General features: G+C 44.4%; 1 protein-coding gene across 1 annotated transcript in view; it reads left to right on the top strand.

Annotated features, from left to right (window-relative positions):
* Nucleotides 1-294: 294 nt before the first annotated feature.
* SORD (sorbitol dehydrogenase) overlaps nucleotides 295-18,128 on the top strand; it is a 35,155-nt gene continuing 17,321 nt past the window's right edge. Inside the window, exons 1-3 of the mRNA XM_082619849.1 lie at nucleotides 295-486; nucleotides 10,760-10,793; nucleotides 14,458-14,622. Coding sequence (XP_082475975.1) covers nucleotides 424-486; nucleotides 10,760-10,793; nucleotides 14,458-14,622 — 262 coding nt within the window. The 5' untranslated portion in view covers nucleotides 295-423. The remainder of the gene's footprint in view (nucleotides 487-10,759; nucleotides 10,794-14,457; nucleotides 14,623-18,128) is intronic.

Raw genomic sequence — 18,128 nt, 5'->3', positions numbered from 1 at the left:
CAGGGCAGACTGGTCCCCTTGGATGTGAGACAGACAAACAGTGCAGGTGGATCTGGGTTGGCCTTCGCCACCCCTCCCTACCCCTCCCCACCCACTCCCTACACTCTCTACCCCTCCTTACCCCTCCTCCCCAGCCCCCGGCCCCCCTCCCCCAATCCCCTACTCCCAATCCCCCACCCACGCCCTTCCCTGGCTTGCCCTGGAGAGGGAGCAGGGCAGCCCCGCCCCGCCCCGCCCCTCCCCTCCACGCTAGCCCTGCCCCGGCTGTCAGGGACTAGGAAACCCCGCCCCGGGCTGGGCGCGCGCTCCCAGGCAAAGCCCAGCCTACCGCCCCTTATCCCCAGCTCTGCACGGGGCCGCCAACCGAATCACCTCAAGAGCTGCGGATTGCAGCCTCGGCGGACCCGAGAGGTAGAGAGCGACATGGCGGCGGCCAAGCCCGAGAACCTCTCCCTGGTGGTACACGGACCCGGAGACCTGCGCTTGGTAAAACCGGAATGGGAGTGGGAAGTCTTGCCCGTTCCTGCCCTGTTCACTTCCAAGCGCAGCCGCGGTCTGAGCTGGCCAATTCCAGCGCGGTGCGGGCCCCACACTGCGCGCCCAGGCCGCCCAAGTAGGAGCTGGTTACCATGTTGGGGGGAGGGGCACGGTAGGCGGTTAGTTCTAAGGTGCTAAGAGCAGGGTTCTTGTCGCGTGTCTTCCGGAACCTAGCCCCGTGGCCGGCACGTGGCCAGAACCCAGGAAGGTTGCAAAATGATTGAAGCCTTCTCTCTCCTTTGCCAGCTGCAGATTCATAGTCCAGCCTCTTGCCATTGCACTTTGCAGAAGAGATACCAGAGAGGCTGCCTGATTTAGGACACGTGCTGAACTTCTTCTCTGAGTAGGCAGTGCAGGGCAGAAAGGGGGGCCATAGGGACATTTAAAAGCTGTGGAACTCGTATTTAACCTTTCATGCTTGGGGCTGATAAAACCTCCTTTGCAGGATTATGATGATCAGCAGAGTACCTAGCACTTAATAGATACTCAGAAAGTGCGAGCTCCTTCCACTTTCCTGCCAGCACAGGCCTCCATCTCCAAGACTCTTGGTGTTCGCCACGCCTGTGCCAGATTTCTGGATCTTGATAGTCTTCATGTCTCTAAAACTCCTTTCCTCCTTACCTCCCGTAGGCATCTGGTTCATGTTCCAGCCATTTTCCTTCCTGATACTGCTCCCCTGTCTGTTTAAGAGCATTATGTGTGTGTCTCCTCCACTCGAGATCCTACCTCTGCTCAGTGGCTCATGGGGCCAAAGTTCTGGGAGCTGCAGAGTCAGCCCTGTGGTTGTTCCAGGGCTCCCTGACAGAGCCCTTCGCAGGCGGGCCTGGGCAGTGGGTATGTGGGACCAGTGCCGGCCATCTCTGCTGTTCCCTAGCACTTCCTTCCCCCTCACAGAGAACATGCGCCAGGGTCTAGATTGGAGAGACTCAGAAAAGTATCCAGATTAGCAGTTCTTGACTGTTTGAGAATCTGTGGTCCCTCTCCCCACAGAATGCAAACAGATGGAGTTTGGCAGCGGTTTCAGAGAGTTCATGGACTTCCTTTAAGCCTCTCCTTCATAGACCCTCTAGAGGTCTGTGGACCCCAGACTAAGAATTCCTGCCCAGAGCCAACTCATTTCCTCAGCTGAGGAAAGTGCCATCCCCAAGGTGACAGGCTTCATTAGTTAACAGGGCCCAGAAAAGAACCCAGAAGTTCAGACTCCCATTCTAGTGTTCTTTCTACTCCCCTTGGAACTTCCACCCAAGGTCCTGAATTAAAGTGACACTATTAGTTTTTATTGCTGCAAATGCCAGATGGTATTATGAAGAAAGGAAAGTGGTACAGCTCTGCACAGCTTACAGAGTGATTTCAAACTCAGTCCTGCATTCTACAAACATTTACTAGATGAGAGGGTGCCTGCCATGTGCCAAGCACTGGGCTGGGGGTCCAGAGAGGAGGAGGAGGACACAGCCCCTATGCCCAAGCTGCTCTAGGGAGTCAGACAGATGCTGTAAACAATAAAACTGTGTGAGGGCTTTGAAGGAGCATAGAGAGTAAAGGCCTCACAGGATGCCCTTGGCCCAGGGTAGAGGCCCTGGAAGAGATGGATGCTACTTAGCTGTTTCTTGGATGGAAACTGGGGGTCATTCATGTAAGTGGAAGAGCAAGTGCAAACTAAGTGAAGTACAAAATCGCAAGTCTTGTTTATCGGTCCTGTAAATAGTGTGATGCACTGAATGCACCGGTGGTGAAGCTGGAGAGGTAGACAGGCCCTGCCTCTCCATCTGCTCAGGGCCTGCCTTAAAGTCATGTACCTAATAATGAGCAGAACTGTAATTACAACCCCAGGGTCTGCTTTACCTTAATTCCTAAACTCAGGCTCTCCCACTGCTCAGCCACTGTTTATGTGGCTCTGTAGAACAAAGCCTTGAATAAAGAAGAGGGAGGGTGGGGAGGCTCACCTACAGTTGGTCTTATTAGCTGTGCCTTAGAATCCACTCCCTGACCAAATTAGGGGCTGGGTTGGGGTGAGTGTATCCTAAAGAGATGAGAATGTGATAGGCTGGAGAATGTAGCTTATGGTTGTGGGATTTGTACGCTAACTGGGTGAAAACGTTCATTCAGGGTGGATTCAGGAGGACCCCAGCTCTGTTGGAGGTGATGGGGTTCATTTACTAGACAAAGGAGAGTAGATTAAAATGATGAGATCAGGCTTGAATTTAAGATGTCTCTGGGACACGACATTTTGGGGTCTCTGAGAAATTACCTTGGTTCTAGGGATCTGGAGACACTTGCAACCCAACACAGACCCTTCTGGCCCTCACCACTCCTTCCTGAGCATGGTCGTCCCCCAGCACCTCCATAGGGAACCCCCTGGTAGGGTATCTCTGCCCTTGTACCCCCTTCCTTAAAGCAAATAGGCTAAGTGTTTTGGGGTTGAAATGGAGTTAGACCTGGGCCACTTGAAACTTGTCCCCTACCTACCAGGAAGGAAACCTGACACCCAGCCTTCCTCCTACCTGCCTGTGGAGAAGGCAGGATTCCCTTTTCTTTCTCCAAGCTGTGGCTGCAGGGAAGGAAAAATTAAACTCCTTCACTACTAGGTAGCTAGTGATCACCACAGTACCAGCAAGGGTGGAGGCAGTGCTCCTTGGCCTGGGGACTTGGGCCTGCACAGTGGTTTGGGCTTTGGGGCATTTATAAGTTGGGTGGTAAATCAGAGAGGGTGGGAGTGTGTATACACATGTATATACTGAGAGACTGTCGGTTTCTTTATATCATTCCTTATCATGAGGACTTAGGACTCCTATATCCCCTCCTCCCCCCACACACACCATTTTAAATAGAGAACGTGGGGACTTTTAAGGAGCAGTGGAAGAGGTGACCAAGCTGATGCATAGAGACGAACAGCCTATCAGCAAACAGTGTCAACTGGCTGAGATCTCTTCAAATGGAAACAGTAATGAGGTCACAAGCCAGGTTGGGGCCAGAGTGGAGTTTAGCCCAGCTCTACTGCTTCTGGTTGTATGACTTGCCAAATTACTTTCTGCTTCAGTTTTCTGTCTGTATAATGGGGATGATAGTAGTACTCACCTCTGGGTTGTGTGAGGATTAGATAGTATCGGCGAGTAAGAAAATTTCCTCTACCCTTCTTGGTTCTTGTGGCAGGTCTAAGAATTAAATTTACATGAGACAGGGGAAAAACAAAATTTTATTAACATGTATACATGGGAGAGGCCTAGGAAAACTGAGAAAGTTGCCAAAATGGCCAAAGCCCTCACCCTAAATACCATCCTCAGCTAAAGAGAAAAGAGGATGTTGAGGGCAGGGAGAGTCACTTATGGGAGGTTGCCAGGAAAAGCACAGAAAACGGGTAAGATTGTTATACAGTTTTAAGTCATTGCCTTCTCCACTGATGAGTTTCTAGAGATTTGGTCATCCTCCTCTTTTTGGTACTTTGAGGGAGACACCCTTATAAGTGGAGATTTCCCTTACAAATGTGTCACTTGGGTTTTCAGAGCTTTTCCCAAATCTGCTGTTTCTTAAAAAAATAACCAGCTTAAAATAATTAATATGCCCTAGAGACATATTTTGGGATGGCAAATTCTGCTCCCCGACAGAATTCTCTCTCTGAATTACTAGTTCATGGAGTTGGGATATCAAATAGTCAAATTAGTTTTTCTTTGAAGAAGCTGTTTGATGGGATAGTTTGTGCTTCACAAAGTATCAGAGATGAAGGACCAATTTTATTTTTATTTCCAATTGGCCATGGACCAATATGTTTGTACCAACATTTGGATGTTGCAGCAATGTCAGAGTGCTGTAAACATTTCTAAATGCTCCTATCAATTTCTGTGCATATTGCATCACCTGTCCGGGCCAGTCCATGGAGCATACTGAGTACCACGTTATCTCCCTTATTCTTGATAGCCAGCTCTATCAGATTCCAGGCATCTGGACAGGGAAGAACAGGAGCAACGAGGTGGACACCATGCAGGGGATGTAGTCACATTTTTGTTTTATGATTAGCTGCATGAGAAGAGAACAAGTTAAAGGGTAAAGAATCATTTCAGAGTGATGGGTTAATGTTGTTTAATTACAAAGGGCAAAGAAAATAGTGTGTCAACATCACGTTTAAACATTAATCAGAGTACCATGAAGATAGTTCTTAGTGGTTTTGCTCTGTGAGGAAATGTATTATGCCAGATGTCAAAAGAATTGCTTTGAATCTGTAATGATATTTTAAAAAGTAAGATAATTCTGTATCTGTAATACAGCACATTCAAGGCATCCCCTCCTTGCATATACACGTTGCTGTTAAGATTTTGGGTGAGGAGGAGGGGATTATAGAAAGAGGGGGGCGTGAACATACAGCAGTCAGAATGGTCCTAAATGTCAGGTCTCTCCCTGGTTTTGCTACTAGTAGACAGAGCTGCTTGCTTCTATAGAATCAAATTAAAGCGCCCTGAAAGTCTTCAAGGAAAAGCTGGGTTAAACTGGGAGATTACTGTGAGTGAGGAAATGCAGGCCACTTAACCCTTTAATACCTGAGCTAGACTTATCAGTCAGAGGCAGTTGAGACTGAAAACAGAATCTAAAACTCCTTCAGAAAAAGAGAAAACTAGGTAGTAGCAAATAGCCTAAAGAAATGCCTCCTTTCACTTGCATCTTAATTAGGTTTCAACAATAAAACAAAACCCAACCAGATAGACAATAGGCAGTTAAATCCAGCAAATACTGCCATCTCTGCCAACTCCTATGGAAGGGCAGTGCCTTTGTCTGCAAAAGACCAAGAAGTAGAAAGCTAACATTTTCCCCTAAAAGCAGGAGGAACAGTAAACAATACCACAAATAGGATTTTAACATTTTATGTAATAAGTCCTAGTACTACTAAGAGACCTGGTAAAAGTAACCCTGTTCTGTGGGGAAAACTAGAATTATGGATGGATGTAGGGAAAATTTCTTTTAAAATTGCATGATAGAGAAATTATGGAGGAAAAATACGTACTCATGTATACAGTATTGGCATCCACTTGCTAAGTCTTTTAGTGTGGCTGTTAAAGCTGGCAGTTTTCCCCAAACCAGATTTACAAGAAGAACATTAATTATTGGAGAAAATATGGTTGGATTTTGTGAAGTGATATTCAGCTCAATAATGTTTTAGAAATGTAAATGTTCAGTTACATAGACCTGAACACAATGAGCACTTAATCAGTGATACTAATAGGCTAGAGCATCCAACCAAGCTCAGAGTCTTCATATTTTCGCTTTAAATAAAGAAGCATCTAATAGGTTCATGTATAGTTTCATACATTTTGAATTAGGAGGAATTTTTTTATAGTTTATTTATCACAGCTGAGAAATAATCCTTTAACCATCCCATATGGATTCAATTGTAGGTGCTGGGGAAGCTCAGGAGAGGAAGGATGATGAGGATAGGGAAGGCTTTTTTCAGGAAGTCATTGTTTCTCTCCATGTTCATGATTCATGTTCATGAGTCTCTGTCCCTGACCCATGCCTGATCCGCAGTCCCAGGAGTACAACGACCTATTGGACAACCCCACCTGGATGTCCCCCGACACCACAATCCCAGCACACCCAAACCTAAAATCTCCCTGAGTTCCCACAGGAATTAGAAAGTCATTCTAGATGTCTCCCTTCCCCTCACTTCCCACCTCCTGTGGGATCTCAGTGAAGAAGGAGGGGAATTGGCCAGTGGAGAAATGGCCACCTTGAGGTGAGGGAGTGAGTGTGCGGTGGTTTGGGAATTGCAGGAGGTTTGCAAAGAGGCAGGTAGCCCGCAAAATGAGGGGTTTAGGATTTTGCAGGGCCACTGGGCACTTTAAATGAATTTGCATTTTAGAAAGATTGTTATCAGCAGGAGGCTGGTTGGAGCCCAGAGAGCCTGGGCTGGAGGCTGGAGACTGGCTCAGTGAACTTTGGGAGAGTGTCTGACCCTTCTACTTTGACCCCAAGTTTGCCAGGACAGGACCAATGTGGCTAGAACAAAGCCTTTTAGGATAAAGTGGCCAAATGGGAAACATTTGGATTTTCCTCCCACCCTCAAAACACCCTTCAAGCCCTGAAGGGAGGGGGAAAGTTGAGGAGGGAGGGAAGCAAAAGTAAGATTGTCTGCTCTCCTTAAGGGTGTAGGGCAGCCAGCCAACAGGTTGACAGGAGACCTGCAGGCAGAGCAGGTGGCAAAGGTGGGCTGCAAGGACCTAGGGCAAAACTGGCCGCTTTCTCCTAGCCCTGCCTGTTGTCCCTTACTCTAAGGCAGGGAGCACGGCTTTTACACTCAACTGATAGAATCAAGCCTAAAAACACTGCTGGAATCCTACTTGACTTTCTTCTGAATTCCAGCCTTTTAAGGAGCAGTCAAGTTCTCTTAATATTGACTTGAAAACAAGAGAAATACAGCTTTTCCCCAAAACAATTTTTAAAAACTACCCTTTTCAAAAGGAAACAGACAAGGTTGTCCAGAGCTGGTTCAACCATATTGTGAGCTGATTATACAGAAAGGATTTTGATTTTATTTCTTTTGTAATAAGAGCTAATTTATTTACTGTGAGTCGGGCACTGTTTTTGTTTTGTTTTGGCCGTGCTGCGTGGCTTGTGGGATCTTAGTTCCCCGACCAGGTATTGAACCCTGGCCCTTGGCAGTGAGAGTGAGGAATCCTAACCAGTGGACTGGTGGGGAATTCCCAAGGGCACTCTATTTTATGATTATCTTCATTATACAGGGGAGGAAATTGAAGGCACAAAGAGGTTATGTAACTGCCCCGAGGTCACACAGCTCCTGGAGGGGAGCCTGGGTTTCAGCACAGACAGTGATTCCAGAGTCTGAGTTCTTCACCACTGTACCAGCTATGTTGTCTGGAGGAGGGAAAGGGCATCGTCTAATTTCTCCTCATGTTGAGGCCATTGCTGCAATCCAGGCAAGATGTACTGAGGGTGTGAACTCAGATGTGCAGCTGGAAGTTGAGGAAAGGGGGCCAATAGTGTATATAATGGAAATCTATATTTAAGCTAATTTGAGAAAATATATTTAGGAAAGGCAAGATAACATTTAGGATGTGAGAGGCACTTGAGTTGATTCTGTGTTCCTACAGAGAGTTCTTCCTGAAGTATTTCCGTGATTTATTTGTGATGGTGTTGCCGGTGGTGGGGAGACCTGAAGGTCATAGAAAGGAGAATATGTAAGTTAAGTATTTCAGTGAAAAATGCTGTAAAACTTACATAACTCAGTAAAGAACGGTTACTCAACTCCTCTTTATCCCCTTGTCACTATCACTCACAGAAAGATAAGAAATCCTGTTCAGGAAACTATGAATATGCCTGATTACAAAACCTTTGGGAATGAAGAGAGGGGGCAGGGGGTTAAAAGTGAAAGTTCGAGATCTCAGAGGAGCTAAGAAATTTTGATACATGAGAAATAGGATAAATGAAAGAATATCACCCCCGTAATCTGACAGAAAAGGAGATTAAGTAAACAGGATTTAGCCAACATCATACCAAGGAACCATAAATGAAAAGCAGGGTTTTTTAGTAACCATGCTCTAAGAACTTCTGAAGACATTGTGAGCCCTGCAGCCACGCTTAGGATAATGTTTACAAACTTAATTAAAGACTGATCTTAACATGGTCTTGTGCTTAGGTGGCATGTCTCCTGCAGAGAAGAGCGACAGGAGCCAAGCTGAGCTGTAAGGGTGATTAGAATCAACAAGAAAGAGAAAAAAAAGAAAGTTGGTTTTCAGGGAGAGGTATTTAAGTTCTCCCTAATGTGTGTTCTGCTACTAAGGAAAAACCAGGTTATCGGCACAGCACCCTCTGGTGTCCAGGGGAGACGCTGCATCTTTGCCCAGGTGGTAAGGGCAAAGTTGGTCAGCTCTGTTAATTCTAACAGACATTTACAGTAGTAATCTCTAGTGACCCAAGGGCAACTTGGTGTCCCCAACTGTGGCTTTGAGTTTGGCTCTTACCACCTTTCCACCCCAAATGGGGTGTTTGGGCCTGGCCTGGTTGGAGCCAAGGATATGAAGAGTATGCTGTGGAATTCCCAGTGCCCGGGAAGCTGCCTACTAGTGCCTTTAGGGGGCTATGAGGGTGGGGGAGAGTACAGTTCCATGTTTGAAACAAAAGGCCTTACTTACTCTTTAGTTTCAATTTAACCTGCAATTTTAAATTTTACTCTGTGTAACAGAAGCAGAACTTTACACAGCAGTCCCTGATACTGTGTAATGCCAGATGTGGAACCAGCAATTTTGAGAAAGGTTTTGGTGACAGCCAGGTATCCGGAGTTGCCCGTCCTAGATGGATTCCCTCCTTCCCTCCCTCCTTTCCTTCCTTCCTTCTTTCCTCTCTGCCTTCCAAATTTATTAAGAGATGAAAAAGCTGCCTCTTGACCCCACGTCATGCTGCTTTGGATGCAGCTCCATCATTTACTACCTTAGTGTTACTATAGACAGATTGCTAAATCTCCCCATTCCTCAGCCTCATCATACAAAAAATGGGATAATAATAAAGGCACTACATAGGATTGTCCTAGGGATGAGCTGAGGTGATGCATACACAGCACTTAGCACAGGACCTGACAAAAGGAAGTTGGTCAGTGTTAACTAATCAGCATTAGCATTATCCCTTTGACCTTTGTTTCACTGGAGACAGGGAGTTCAAATAAGCATTGAGCTGTTACAACAGAAAGGGCTGGTAATCTCCAATGAGCAAGAACCTCAGACTTCCTGTGGAAATACTGTTATGGAGGGTGATTATTTAACAAGTACAAGCCCCCCAGGTTTGGAGCAGGGCACTGTACCTGGTGCCAGAGATGGAAGGCATAGTCTTTGGCAACTAGGTACTTATCTTGCTAGCAAAATAGCCCTAGGATTATTATTATTTTTTTATATTGGAGTATAGCCGATTGACGTGTTGTGATAGTTTCAGGTGCACAGCAGAGCGACTCAGCCATACCTATACATGTATCCATTCTCCCCCAAACTCCCATCCCATCCAGGCTGCCACATAACACTGAGCAGAGTTCCCTGTGCTATACAGTAGGTCCTTGTTGGTTAACCATTTTAGTGTACATGTCGATCTCAAACTCCCTAACTATCCCTTCCCAGCCCTAGGATTATTTATTGCTACCCATAAAAGTATCTGGGGGAGGCCTTCTGAAGGAGGCAAGGTTTGAGCAGTGCTTCCTCCCAGAGCACTGTGCATTGGGCCCAGTTCCAAAATACTCATCCCCTGATTGACTTTCCTTACCTCACCACTGAAGGAGAAAAGGCAGATTCCACCTTGGGGATGCAGTGGGATGCAGTGAGGCAGGCTTGGGAGTCAGACACACCTGGGATTAGACCTGGTTTATCCACTCTGGCCATATGACCTTGACCAAGTTATTTAACTTCCTAGCCTCAGGTTTCTCATCTACAAATGGTGGCCATGTGCCATGATGTATGTAAAGCCCAGTAGACTGTTTGGCACAGTATGTACAGTGAACACTTTTTTTACATCCCTTCTCCCTCTTCTTGCTTGGCTGCCTTCAAAGAATTAATAAAATGAACACTTGGATTTGGCTACTCACTGCCCTTCCTCCTTGTCACCAGGAATTTCCTAGCCAGTTGGCAGTGGGGAAAAAGCTTGGTAAATTATCATCATCCTCATCATAAATAGCTGTGAACACCAGATTGCTTTTTAACTCGGTGAGAGTGGGCAAAATGCAGGTCCTATGTGTTCCCAAGGGGCCTCTAAAACACCACATGGGAGGTTTTGGAAGAGAGTAAGTAACAACTATTGGTCTGTGCACTGATGTGAATGAGCGGAGCACACACACTTTCTCCAACCTGTCTAGAGACAAAAACCCTCCTATGCAACTGCCAGAAACACCTCATCGTTGCCCTGTATGAGTTTGCCAGACCAAACAAATCTGTATCTAAGGATGTATTTTCCACATTCCATATTAGAGACCCAGAAGCATCCTTTCTGCCAGGGTGTGCAAGTAGTATACTTTTTCTTGGTCCACGGCAAATTGCACCAGTGGGTGGGATGAGGTCAGAAGTTAAGAGTCAGCAGTATTCAGGGTAGCCCCTCAGGCATCCACCCAGCAGCAGTATGGTCTGAGTCTGTGTTAATTATAAGAAGAAGTATTTGAATGAAACTTTAATTTAAAAAAAGATTGAAAATGTTCGTAAGGTAAAGTTATTATGCATACTAAATGGTTTTTCTATTTTGTTTCCTTTAGGAGAACTATCCTATCCCTGAACCAGGCCCAAATGGTAGGTCCTGGGAATACTTGCCTTATATTTTATTGTTTTTTATCGTTTACCCTGGAGACACATGTGCATTGCTCATTTAGCCCTCTTTCCCTACTGTTTATTACTTAAAAGCCTCCATTAAAAACTATGCTTTTGTTAGGCTTTCAACGTAGTCCATTGTCCCCAGCATGACTGGATAGATTCAATCTGGCTGGTACATGAAATAAAAGAAACAGTGGTAGAACCAAGAGAGTTACCATATCAAACTGCTGACTTGTCCCAAAGAGTTTTTGACATAAAATTCTTCAATTTATGGACCAAAGGCAGAATTGTTCCTGTTTTGAACTAATGACAGAGTTACTCTGTCCTCTTTAAGCTGGAGGGTGGCTTATATTTGGGTGGCTTATATTTGGGTGGCTGAATCATGTCCTAACCCTAATCCAAACTTTGAAAAGGAGTGAGTCTATAGATCTTAATCTTTTAATTACAAAAGGGAACACCCAGGAAGGTCCAGGAAGACCAGAACTTTCTGTCCTGTGGAGATGGGAGGGGCTCCATGCAGCCCTACCCTACTACCCTAATCAACCAGGAGCAGAAAGCGGGTGAGCACACTGGGGCAGGGTTCCCTTCACCTTTGCTCCAGTCCTTCTGGCTGAACCTGCTGAGCTGAGCTGACATGCACGTTTCCTGGGGTGGTGTCTGTACCTTTGGAGGTCATGCCACCCCCTTAGCTGTGGCAGATCACAACTGACAGTTCTCTAATTCCTTCCATCTCTGGAGTCCCACAGCAGGAGGTGAGGCTGGTGGTAAGGGGCAAAGTGACTGTAGATAGCTCATCCCACACCCAGCCACTCGGGTCTCTTTCTGTCCTTGATGAGTTGGGGGTGTGCTTCCCCACCTTGTCCCACCTTACCCCAGAACTGTGGCTTCTGTGTGAACATCAGATTGAAGGCAGCTTTCTTGGAGCCTCTAGAGCTTTGCTACTCAAAGGCCAATTGGGTTACTGATTTATTATAGCAATAAGAATACAGACAATAGCTGTTTCTATCAGTGTTTACCAAGTAATGTATATTTAAGGCTCAGTGTTTTTACTGAGATATTATGTTCAGAGAAGTGAAAGAGACACTTCATTGTGTTCTGAAAAGTTGGTGTAGATTCCAGAAGTGGCCAAAAAAAAGGGGGGGGGTGCTGTTTTGTATCCAAAGGATCCTTTACTGTTTCTCTCTCTGGAGCAGCATCCTGCTCTCTTTCTTGCCACCCTTCAATTGGAAGGGGAAATGATGGTAAATTTCAGCTAGAGTTCTAGCAACTCAAATTTAATCTCTTATTATAAATTGGTAACTTCACAAGAGGAAACTCTGAGATAATTTTCGTAACTCGGATGACTTTTCCCTACCTTTGATCTCAGGATCTACCCTGCCACTTCTTACTCTGTTCACCAAAGCCAAGGATGAAGGAAGTTCTACAAAGCCACACCTGTTGGATCTCCCATGGTTTGTGGCAAGGGCAGTGTGTAAGACATCTTAGTGCAGAGCTGAGCTTTGGGTCTCTTTGTCTTTCTAAGGCAGAACTTTTTCTCAGGGAGATATTTTGTAATGTGGTAAACTTAGTCAGACTAGGCCAGTAATCCTTTGGGATTTAATTCAACAAAGGGGCTCAGTAGCATCATTATTTTAAACTTGGAAAACTGACAACAGCAATATCACCAAATCTCACTATATTCAAACCTGTGAAGGAGAAATGCCAGTTGAAATCTTTGGATGGTTTAAATTAAAGGTGCACTTTTGAACAAAATAACAGGCATGAAGAACTCAGCCTGATAGCACACAAAGTATTGGCAAGCCTAGATTGTGCCACCCTCTCTCATGAATAGATAAGAATCAAGCATAGCATATTAATTGTCTGGAAACAGTTATCTCCTAGAAAACAGGTTTTTTCTCTTAGGTAGTTGACACACTTCTTCCTACTAATAATATCTTTCATTCGGTACTAATCAGAGTTCTCCAGAGAAACAGACCTGAGAGAAAAGTTATTATTTATACTTATTTATATATAGATTTACTTAGATATAGAGAGAGACAGGGTGGGGGAAGCTGCCTAGTATGAAATTTGTAGAGATAACCAGCAGGCTGAAACTAAGTCTTGAGGAGAATCCCAGGAAACCTCAGAATTCTTTTAAGCCCTTCAACTGATTGGAGGAGGCTTATCCACAGTATGGAGGGTAATCTGCTTTACTCAAAATCTACTGGTTTAAATATTTGTTTTATTGAGGTATAATTGACATATAACGTTATATTAGCTTCAGGTACACAACATAATGATTTGATATCAGTATACATTGTGAAGTGATCACCACAATGTCTAGTTAACATTTGTCATCACAAATAGTTACAAATTTCTTCTCCTGTGATGAGGACATTTTTTTGGGGGGGGGGCTGCATTGTGCGGCATGTGGGATCTTAGTTCCCTGACCAGGGTTGAACCCATGCCCCCTGCACTGGGAGTGCAGAGTCTTAACCATTGAACCGCCAGGGAAGTCCCGACGAGAACTTTTAAGATCTATTCTCTTAGCAACTTTCAAATATGCAACACAGTGTTATTAACTATAGTCAATATCCTGTATATTACCTCCCTATGACTGATTTATTTTATAACTGGAAGTTTGTTCCCTTTGACTTCCTTCACCCATTTCACCCATTTCACCCACCCTCCACTCCCTGCCTCTGGCAACCACCGTTTTCTGTGTCTATGGAGCTTGGTACGTTTTTGTTTTGTTTTGGTTTGGGTTTTGGTTTTAGATTCCGCATATAAGTGAGATCATAAGGTATTTGTCTTTCTCTGACTTATTCACTTAGCATAATGCTCTCAAGGTCCATCCATGTTGTTGCAAATGGCAAGATTTCCTTTTTTAAAAAAAATTATTTATTTATTTATTTATTTGTGGCTGCATTGGGTCTTCGTTGCTGCGCATGGGCTTTCTCTAGTTGCAGCGAGCAGGGGCTACTCTTCGTTGCGGTGCGTGGGCTTCTCATTGCGGTGGCTTCTCTTGTTGAGGAGCATGGGCTCTAGGTGCATGGGCTTCAGTAGTTGTGGCACGTGGGCTCAGTAGTTGTGGCTTGCAGGCTTAGTTGCTCTGCAGCATATGGGATCTTCCCAGACCAGCGCTCGAACCTGTGTCCCCTGCATTGGCAGGTGGACTCTTAACCACTGCACCACCGGGGAAGCCCCAAGATTTCCTTTTCTTATGACTAATAGTCCATTGTGTATATATGCCACATTTTCTTTGTCCATTCATCCATCAATGGACACTTAGATTGTTTCCATATCTTGATTATTGTAAAGCTGCAATGAACATGGATGTGCTTAAATGTTAATCACATCTAAAAAACACCTTCACAGCAACATCTAGCATTTAACCAAACAACTGGGCACCATATCCAAGCCAAGCTGATGCATAGAATTAGCCCTCACATGCAATTATTTTGCTCTGTGGAAGCTTTCTTGCCTTACAAGACTTAATCAAGATTTCTGTTTAGCTTGTTTTTCTCTGTGATCTAAATCTTTTACCTGGCCTTTGAAACCAAGCCCTCTCGTTCATCCAGAGGAAAAACTCCAGGGTGCCTCAGAGGGGCAGAGAGGTCCTTCCCTCCCTCACTTGTTTTTTCCTTCTCCTTTATCTTATCAGAGGTGCTGCTGAAGATGCATTCTGTTGGAATCTGCGGCTCAGATGTCCACTACTGGCAGCATGGTCGAATTGGAGATTTTGTTGTGAAAAAGCCAATGGTGCTGGGGCATGAAGCCTCAGGAACAGTCGTAAAAGTGGGATCATTGGTCAAACACCTAAAACCAGGTCAGCAAAGCCCTTCAGCCAATGGATTTGTTTATTTATTCAACACAAATATTTGTACGTGATTTCTCAGGGTCAGGCCCTCTGTTAAACACTGGGGATACAGCAATGAACAAGACAGTCTCAGTTCCTACACACATGGATCTTATGTTCCACAGGAGAAGGCAGCTGGGACAAATCAAAATTGTGTTGAGGGCAGCAGAGGAGAATACAGGGTGCGATCGGTGTATACTACCCTCCAGGCCCATGGCTTGTCTGAGGAAGGACAATTAGTTTAACATCTGAAGGCAAGTAAGAAATAAGCCAAGTAAAGGGGAGGGGAAAAACGTTCCAGCCACAGGAACCACAGAATGCCTCTACATGCTAAGAACCAGGGCCTTCTATGCAGCATTGATCTTATTGGATGACTGGGAAACCACCAATATTTTTCTAGATTTGCTTAATTCAGGGAGGAATTCTCAGCTGTGGCAGATTGTGATGTTCCCCAACTCAGTGAATTAAATCCAAGCTGTCTTAGAATAGCCAGCTGTTGGCTTTAACCTTCCTTTCCTGATGAGGCCACTGAATAGCCTGGGGATGATCGATTATTTGGGGGAAGGAGGGAGTTCTCAGGAGGTGCCATCCTGTGTTATAAGGCTCTCTGAGCCTGACTGCATGGTGAGGGATCCACGAGCTCTGAAGAAGCTAGGCATGTGTCTCATTTGGGAATGTTAAGTCAGGCCCTCCATTTATCATCAGTGAAGTCGAGAAAACCCCTGAAATTTTGCAGGGTTATCCCAAAGTGGAAGGTTCATAGGTTCCAACAGCCACTGGTTGGTTCTTACCTGTGGGACAAGGTCTCTAAATATAAGTCATAATAGGAAGTGGGCTTCTCTAAATTTAAGTTATAACAAGCGCTTAATCAGCATCTACAATGGGTCCAGCCTTGTGCCCAGTGCTTTGGGGGATATAGAAAATTGAGAAGGTATGATCCCTGGATGCTTCAGTTTAGTTGAGGAGACCAGATATCAGGATATACATAAATACTTATATACATAAAAACATATATATATATATATACATGTGATTATTTTAAGTTGCTGATCTCTTAAGTTTAAATGCATTTTAACAATCCTGCACTTTTACTCCCCCAATCCAATGTTCAATGTTTTCGACATCATATTTTACATATTTTTGTTTTGTGTATCCCTTAACTTCTCATTATGGATATAGGTGATTTTACTACTTTTGTCTTTTAACCTTCCTCCTATCTTTATGAGTGATTGATCTACTATCTTTACTGTATATTTGCCTTTAACAATGACATGTTTCCTTTCATAATTTTCAAATTTCTAGTTGTGGTTTTATTTTCCACTTAATGAAGTCCCTTTAACATTTCTTGTAAAGCCATTTTAGTAGTGCTGAACTCTTAGCTTTTGCTTGTTTGGAAGACTCTTGATCTCTGCTTCAAATCTGAATGATAGTCTTGCCAGGTAGAATATTCTTATTCCTGGTTGTAGATTTATCCCTTTCATTACTTTCAATATATCATGCCACTCCTCTCTGGTCTGCAGAATTTCTGCTGAAAAGTCAGCTAGCTGATAGTTTCATAGGAGTTCCCTTGTGTGTCACTAGTTCCTTTTCTCTTTAAATTTTGCTTTGGGTTGATCTTGTTTGAGAGTCTGTAGTTTCTGGACCTGCATATCTGTTTCCTTTCCCAGGTTAGGGAAGTTTTCAACTATCATTTATTCAAATAAGTTTTCTGCCTTTTTCTCTCTCTCTTCTTTTTCTAGGACCTTTATAATGTGAATGTTAGTATGCTTTTTTTTTTTTTTTTTTTTTCCGGTACGCGGGCCTCTCACTGTTATGGCCTCTCCCGTTGCGGAGCACAGGCTCCGGACGCGCAGGCTCAGCGGCCATGGCTCACAGGCCCAGCCACTCCGCGGCATGTGGGATCTTCCCAGACCGGGGCACGAACCCGTGTCCCCTGCATCGGCAGGCAGACTCTTAACCACTGCACCACCAGGGAAGCCCCCTAATGTTAGTATGCTTGATGTTCCAGAGATCTCTTAAACTATCCTTGTTTTTTTTTTAATAAATAAATTTATTTATTTTTGGCTGCATTGGGTCTTCGTTGATGCACAGGGGCTTTCTCTAGTTGCGGCGAGTGGGGGCTACTCTTCGTTGCGGTGCGTGGGCTTCTCATTGCGGTGGTTTCTCTTGTTGCAGAGCACGGGCTCTAGACACGCAGGCTCAGTAGTTGTGGCTCATGGGCCCTAGAGCGCAGACTCAGTAGCTGTGGTGCACAGGCTTAGTTGCTCCACGGCATGTGGGATCTTCCCGGACCAGGGCTCGAACCTGTGTCCCCTGCATTGGCAGGCAGATTCTTAACCACTGTGCCACCTGGAAAGTCCCAAACTATCCTTGTTTTAAAGAATTTTTTTTCTTCTACTACTCTGTCTTCCAGCTCACTGATCCATTCCTCTGTATCATCTAATCTGTTGATTACTTCTAGTGTTTTTTTGTTTTGTTTTGTTTTGTTTTTGGTGGAAAGGAAAGCTTGCTTTATTTTAGATGCCAGCAACCAGGGTGGGGGAGGGAGGGGGGAGGGCGGACGCCTGTCCAAAGGCCGACTCCTCCCTCTGACAATCAGTTGGCTACAGCTTTTATAGACTGAGGGAGGGGGCTACATGCAAAAACAGCACAGTCAGCTCTGGCAGTCATCTTGAAACTAATCATGAGGTGGTCTGATCAGGGTCATCTTGATTTAAGTACATTTAGGCTTCAGTTCCAGGGTCAGTTTGTTCCCATTTCCTTGAAGCTAGTTCTCGGAGTTGTGGCAGCTTACGTCATGGCTTCAGTCTGATCATCATGTAGTTATTTTTTTCCACCTGGAAGGGGGTTTCAGTATCTATAAGACAGCTCACAGGACATGGCTCAGAATATTATCTATAGCCCTTGAGAAGGAACTAAAGCTCCTTGAGTATGCTTAATGACTAAATTATTATTATTTGTTCTCCTTTGACTGTTTTCCTTTGTTTCTGCATTTTCTCACTTCTCTGATTAAACTTATTCTCTGGCTAAAGTTTTTCCACAGACAAAAGGCAGGCTGAGGACATGGTGGGAAGGACCATAGTAGGGTCCTGCTCTGTTTCAACATTGTCAGATCATATTAAAAAATGTTGTCTATAGGGAACCCCTTTTAAAATATAAATATTTAAATAGATTACAAATAAAAATATACAAAACGTTAGCATGCACACACTACTCAAGAGAAAGCCAGTGACTATATTAATATCATAACACATACAATTCAGAGCAAAGAATATTACAAGGGATAAAGAGAAGTATTACAAAAATTCACCAGAAAGACATAATAATTCTATATTGATGTACCTAACAGTAAAACTTCAAAATATACCAAGGAAAGACTTATAGAATGAAAGGAGAAATAGACACGTCTATATTTATAGTTGGAGACTTCAGTATTCCTCTCTAAAAAACTGATAAAACAGGAAGGTGGAAAAATC

Source organism: Mesoplodon mirus (assembly GCF_964341445.2).
Source record: "Mesoplodon mirus genome assembly, chromosome: 4".
Taxonomy (NCBI): Eukaryota; Metazoa; Chordata; class Mammalia; order Artiodactyla; family Ziphiidae; genus Mesoplodon; species Mesoplodon mirus.
This window is presented reverse-complemented; position numbering and strand designations above follow the sequence as displayed.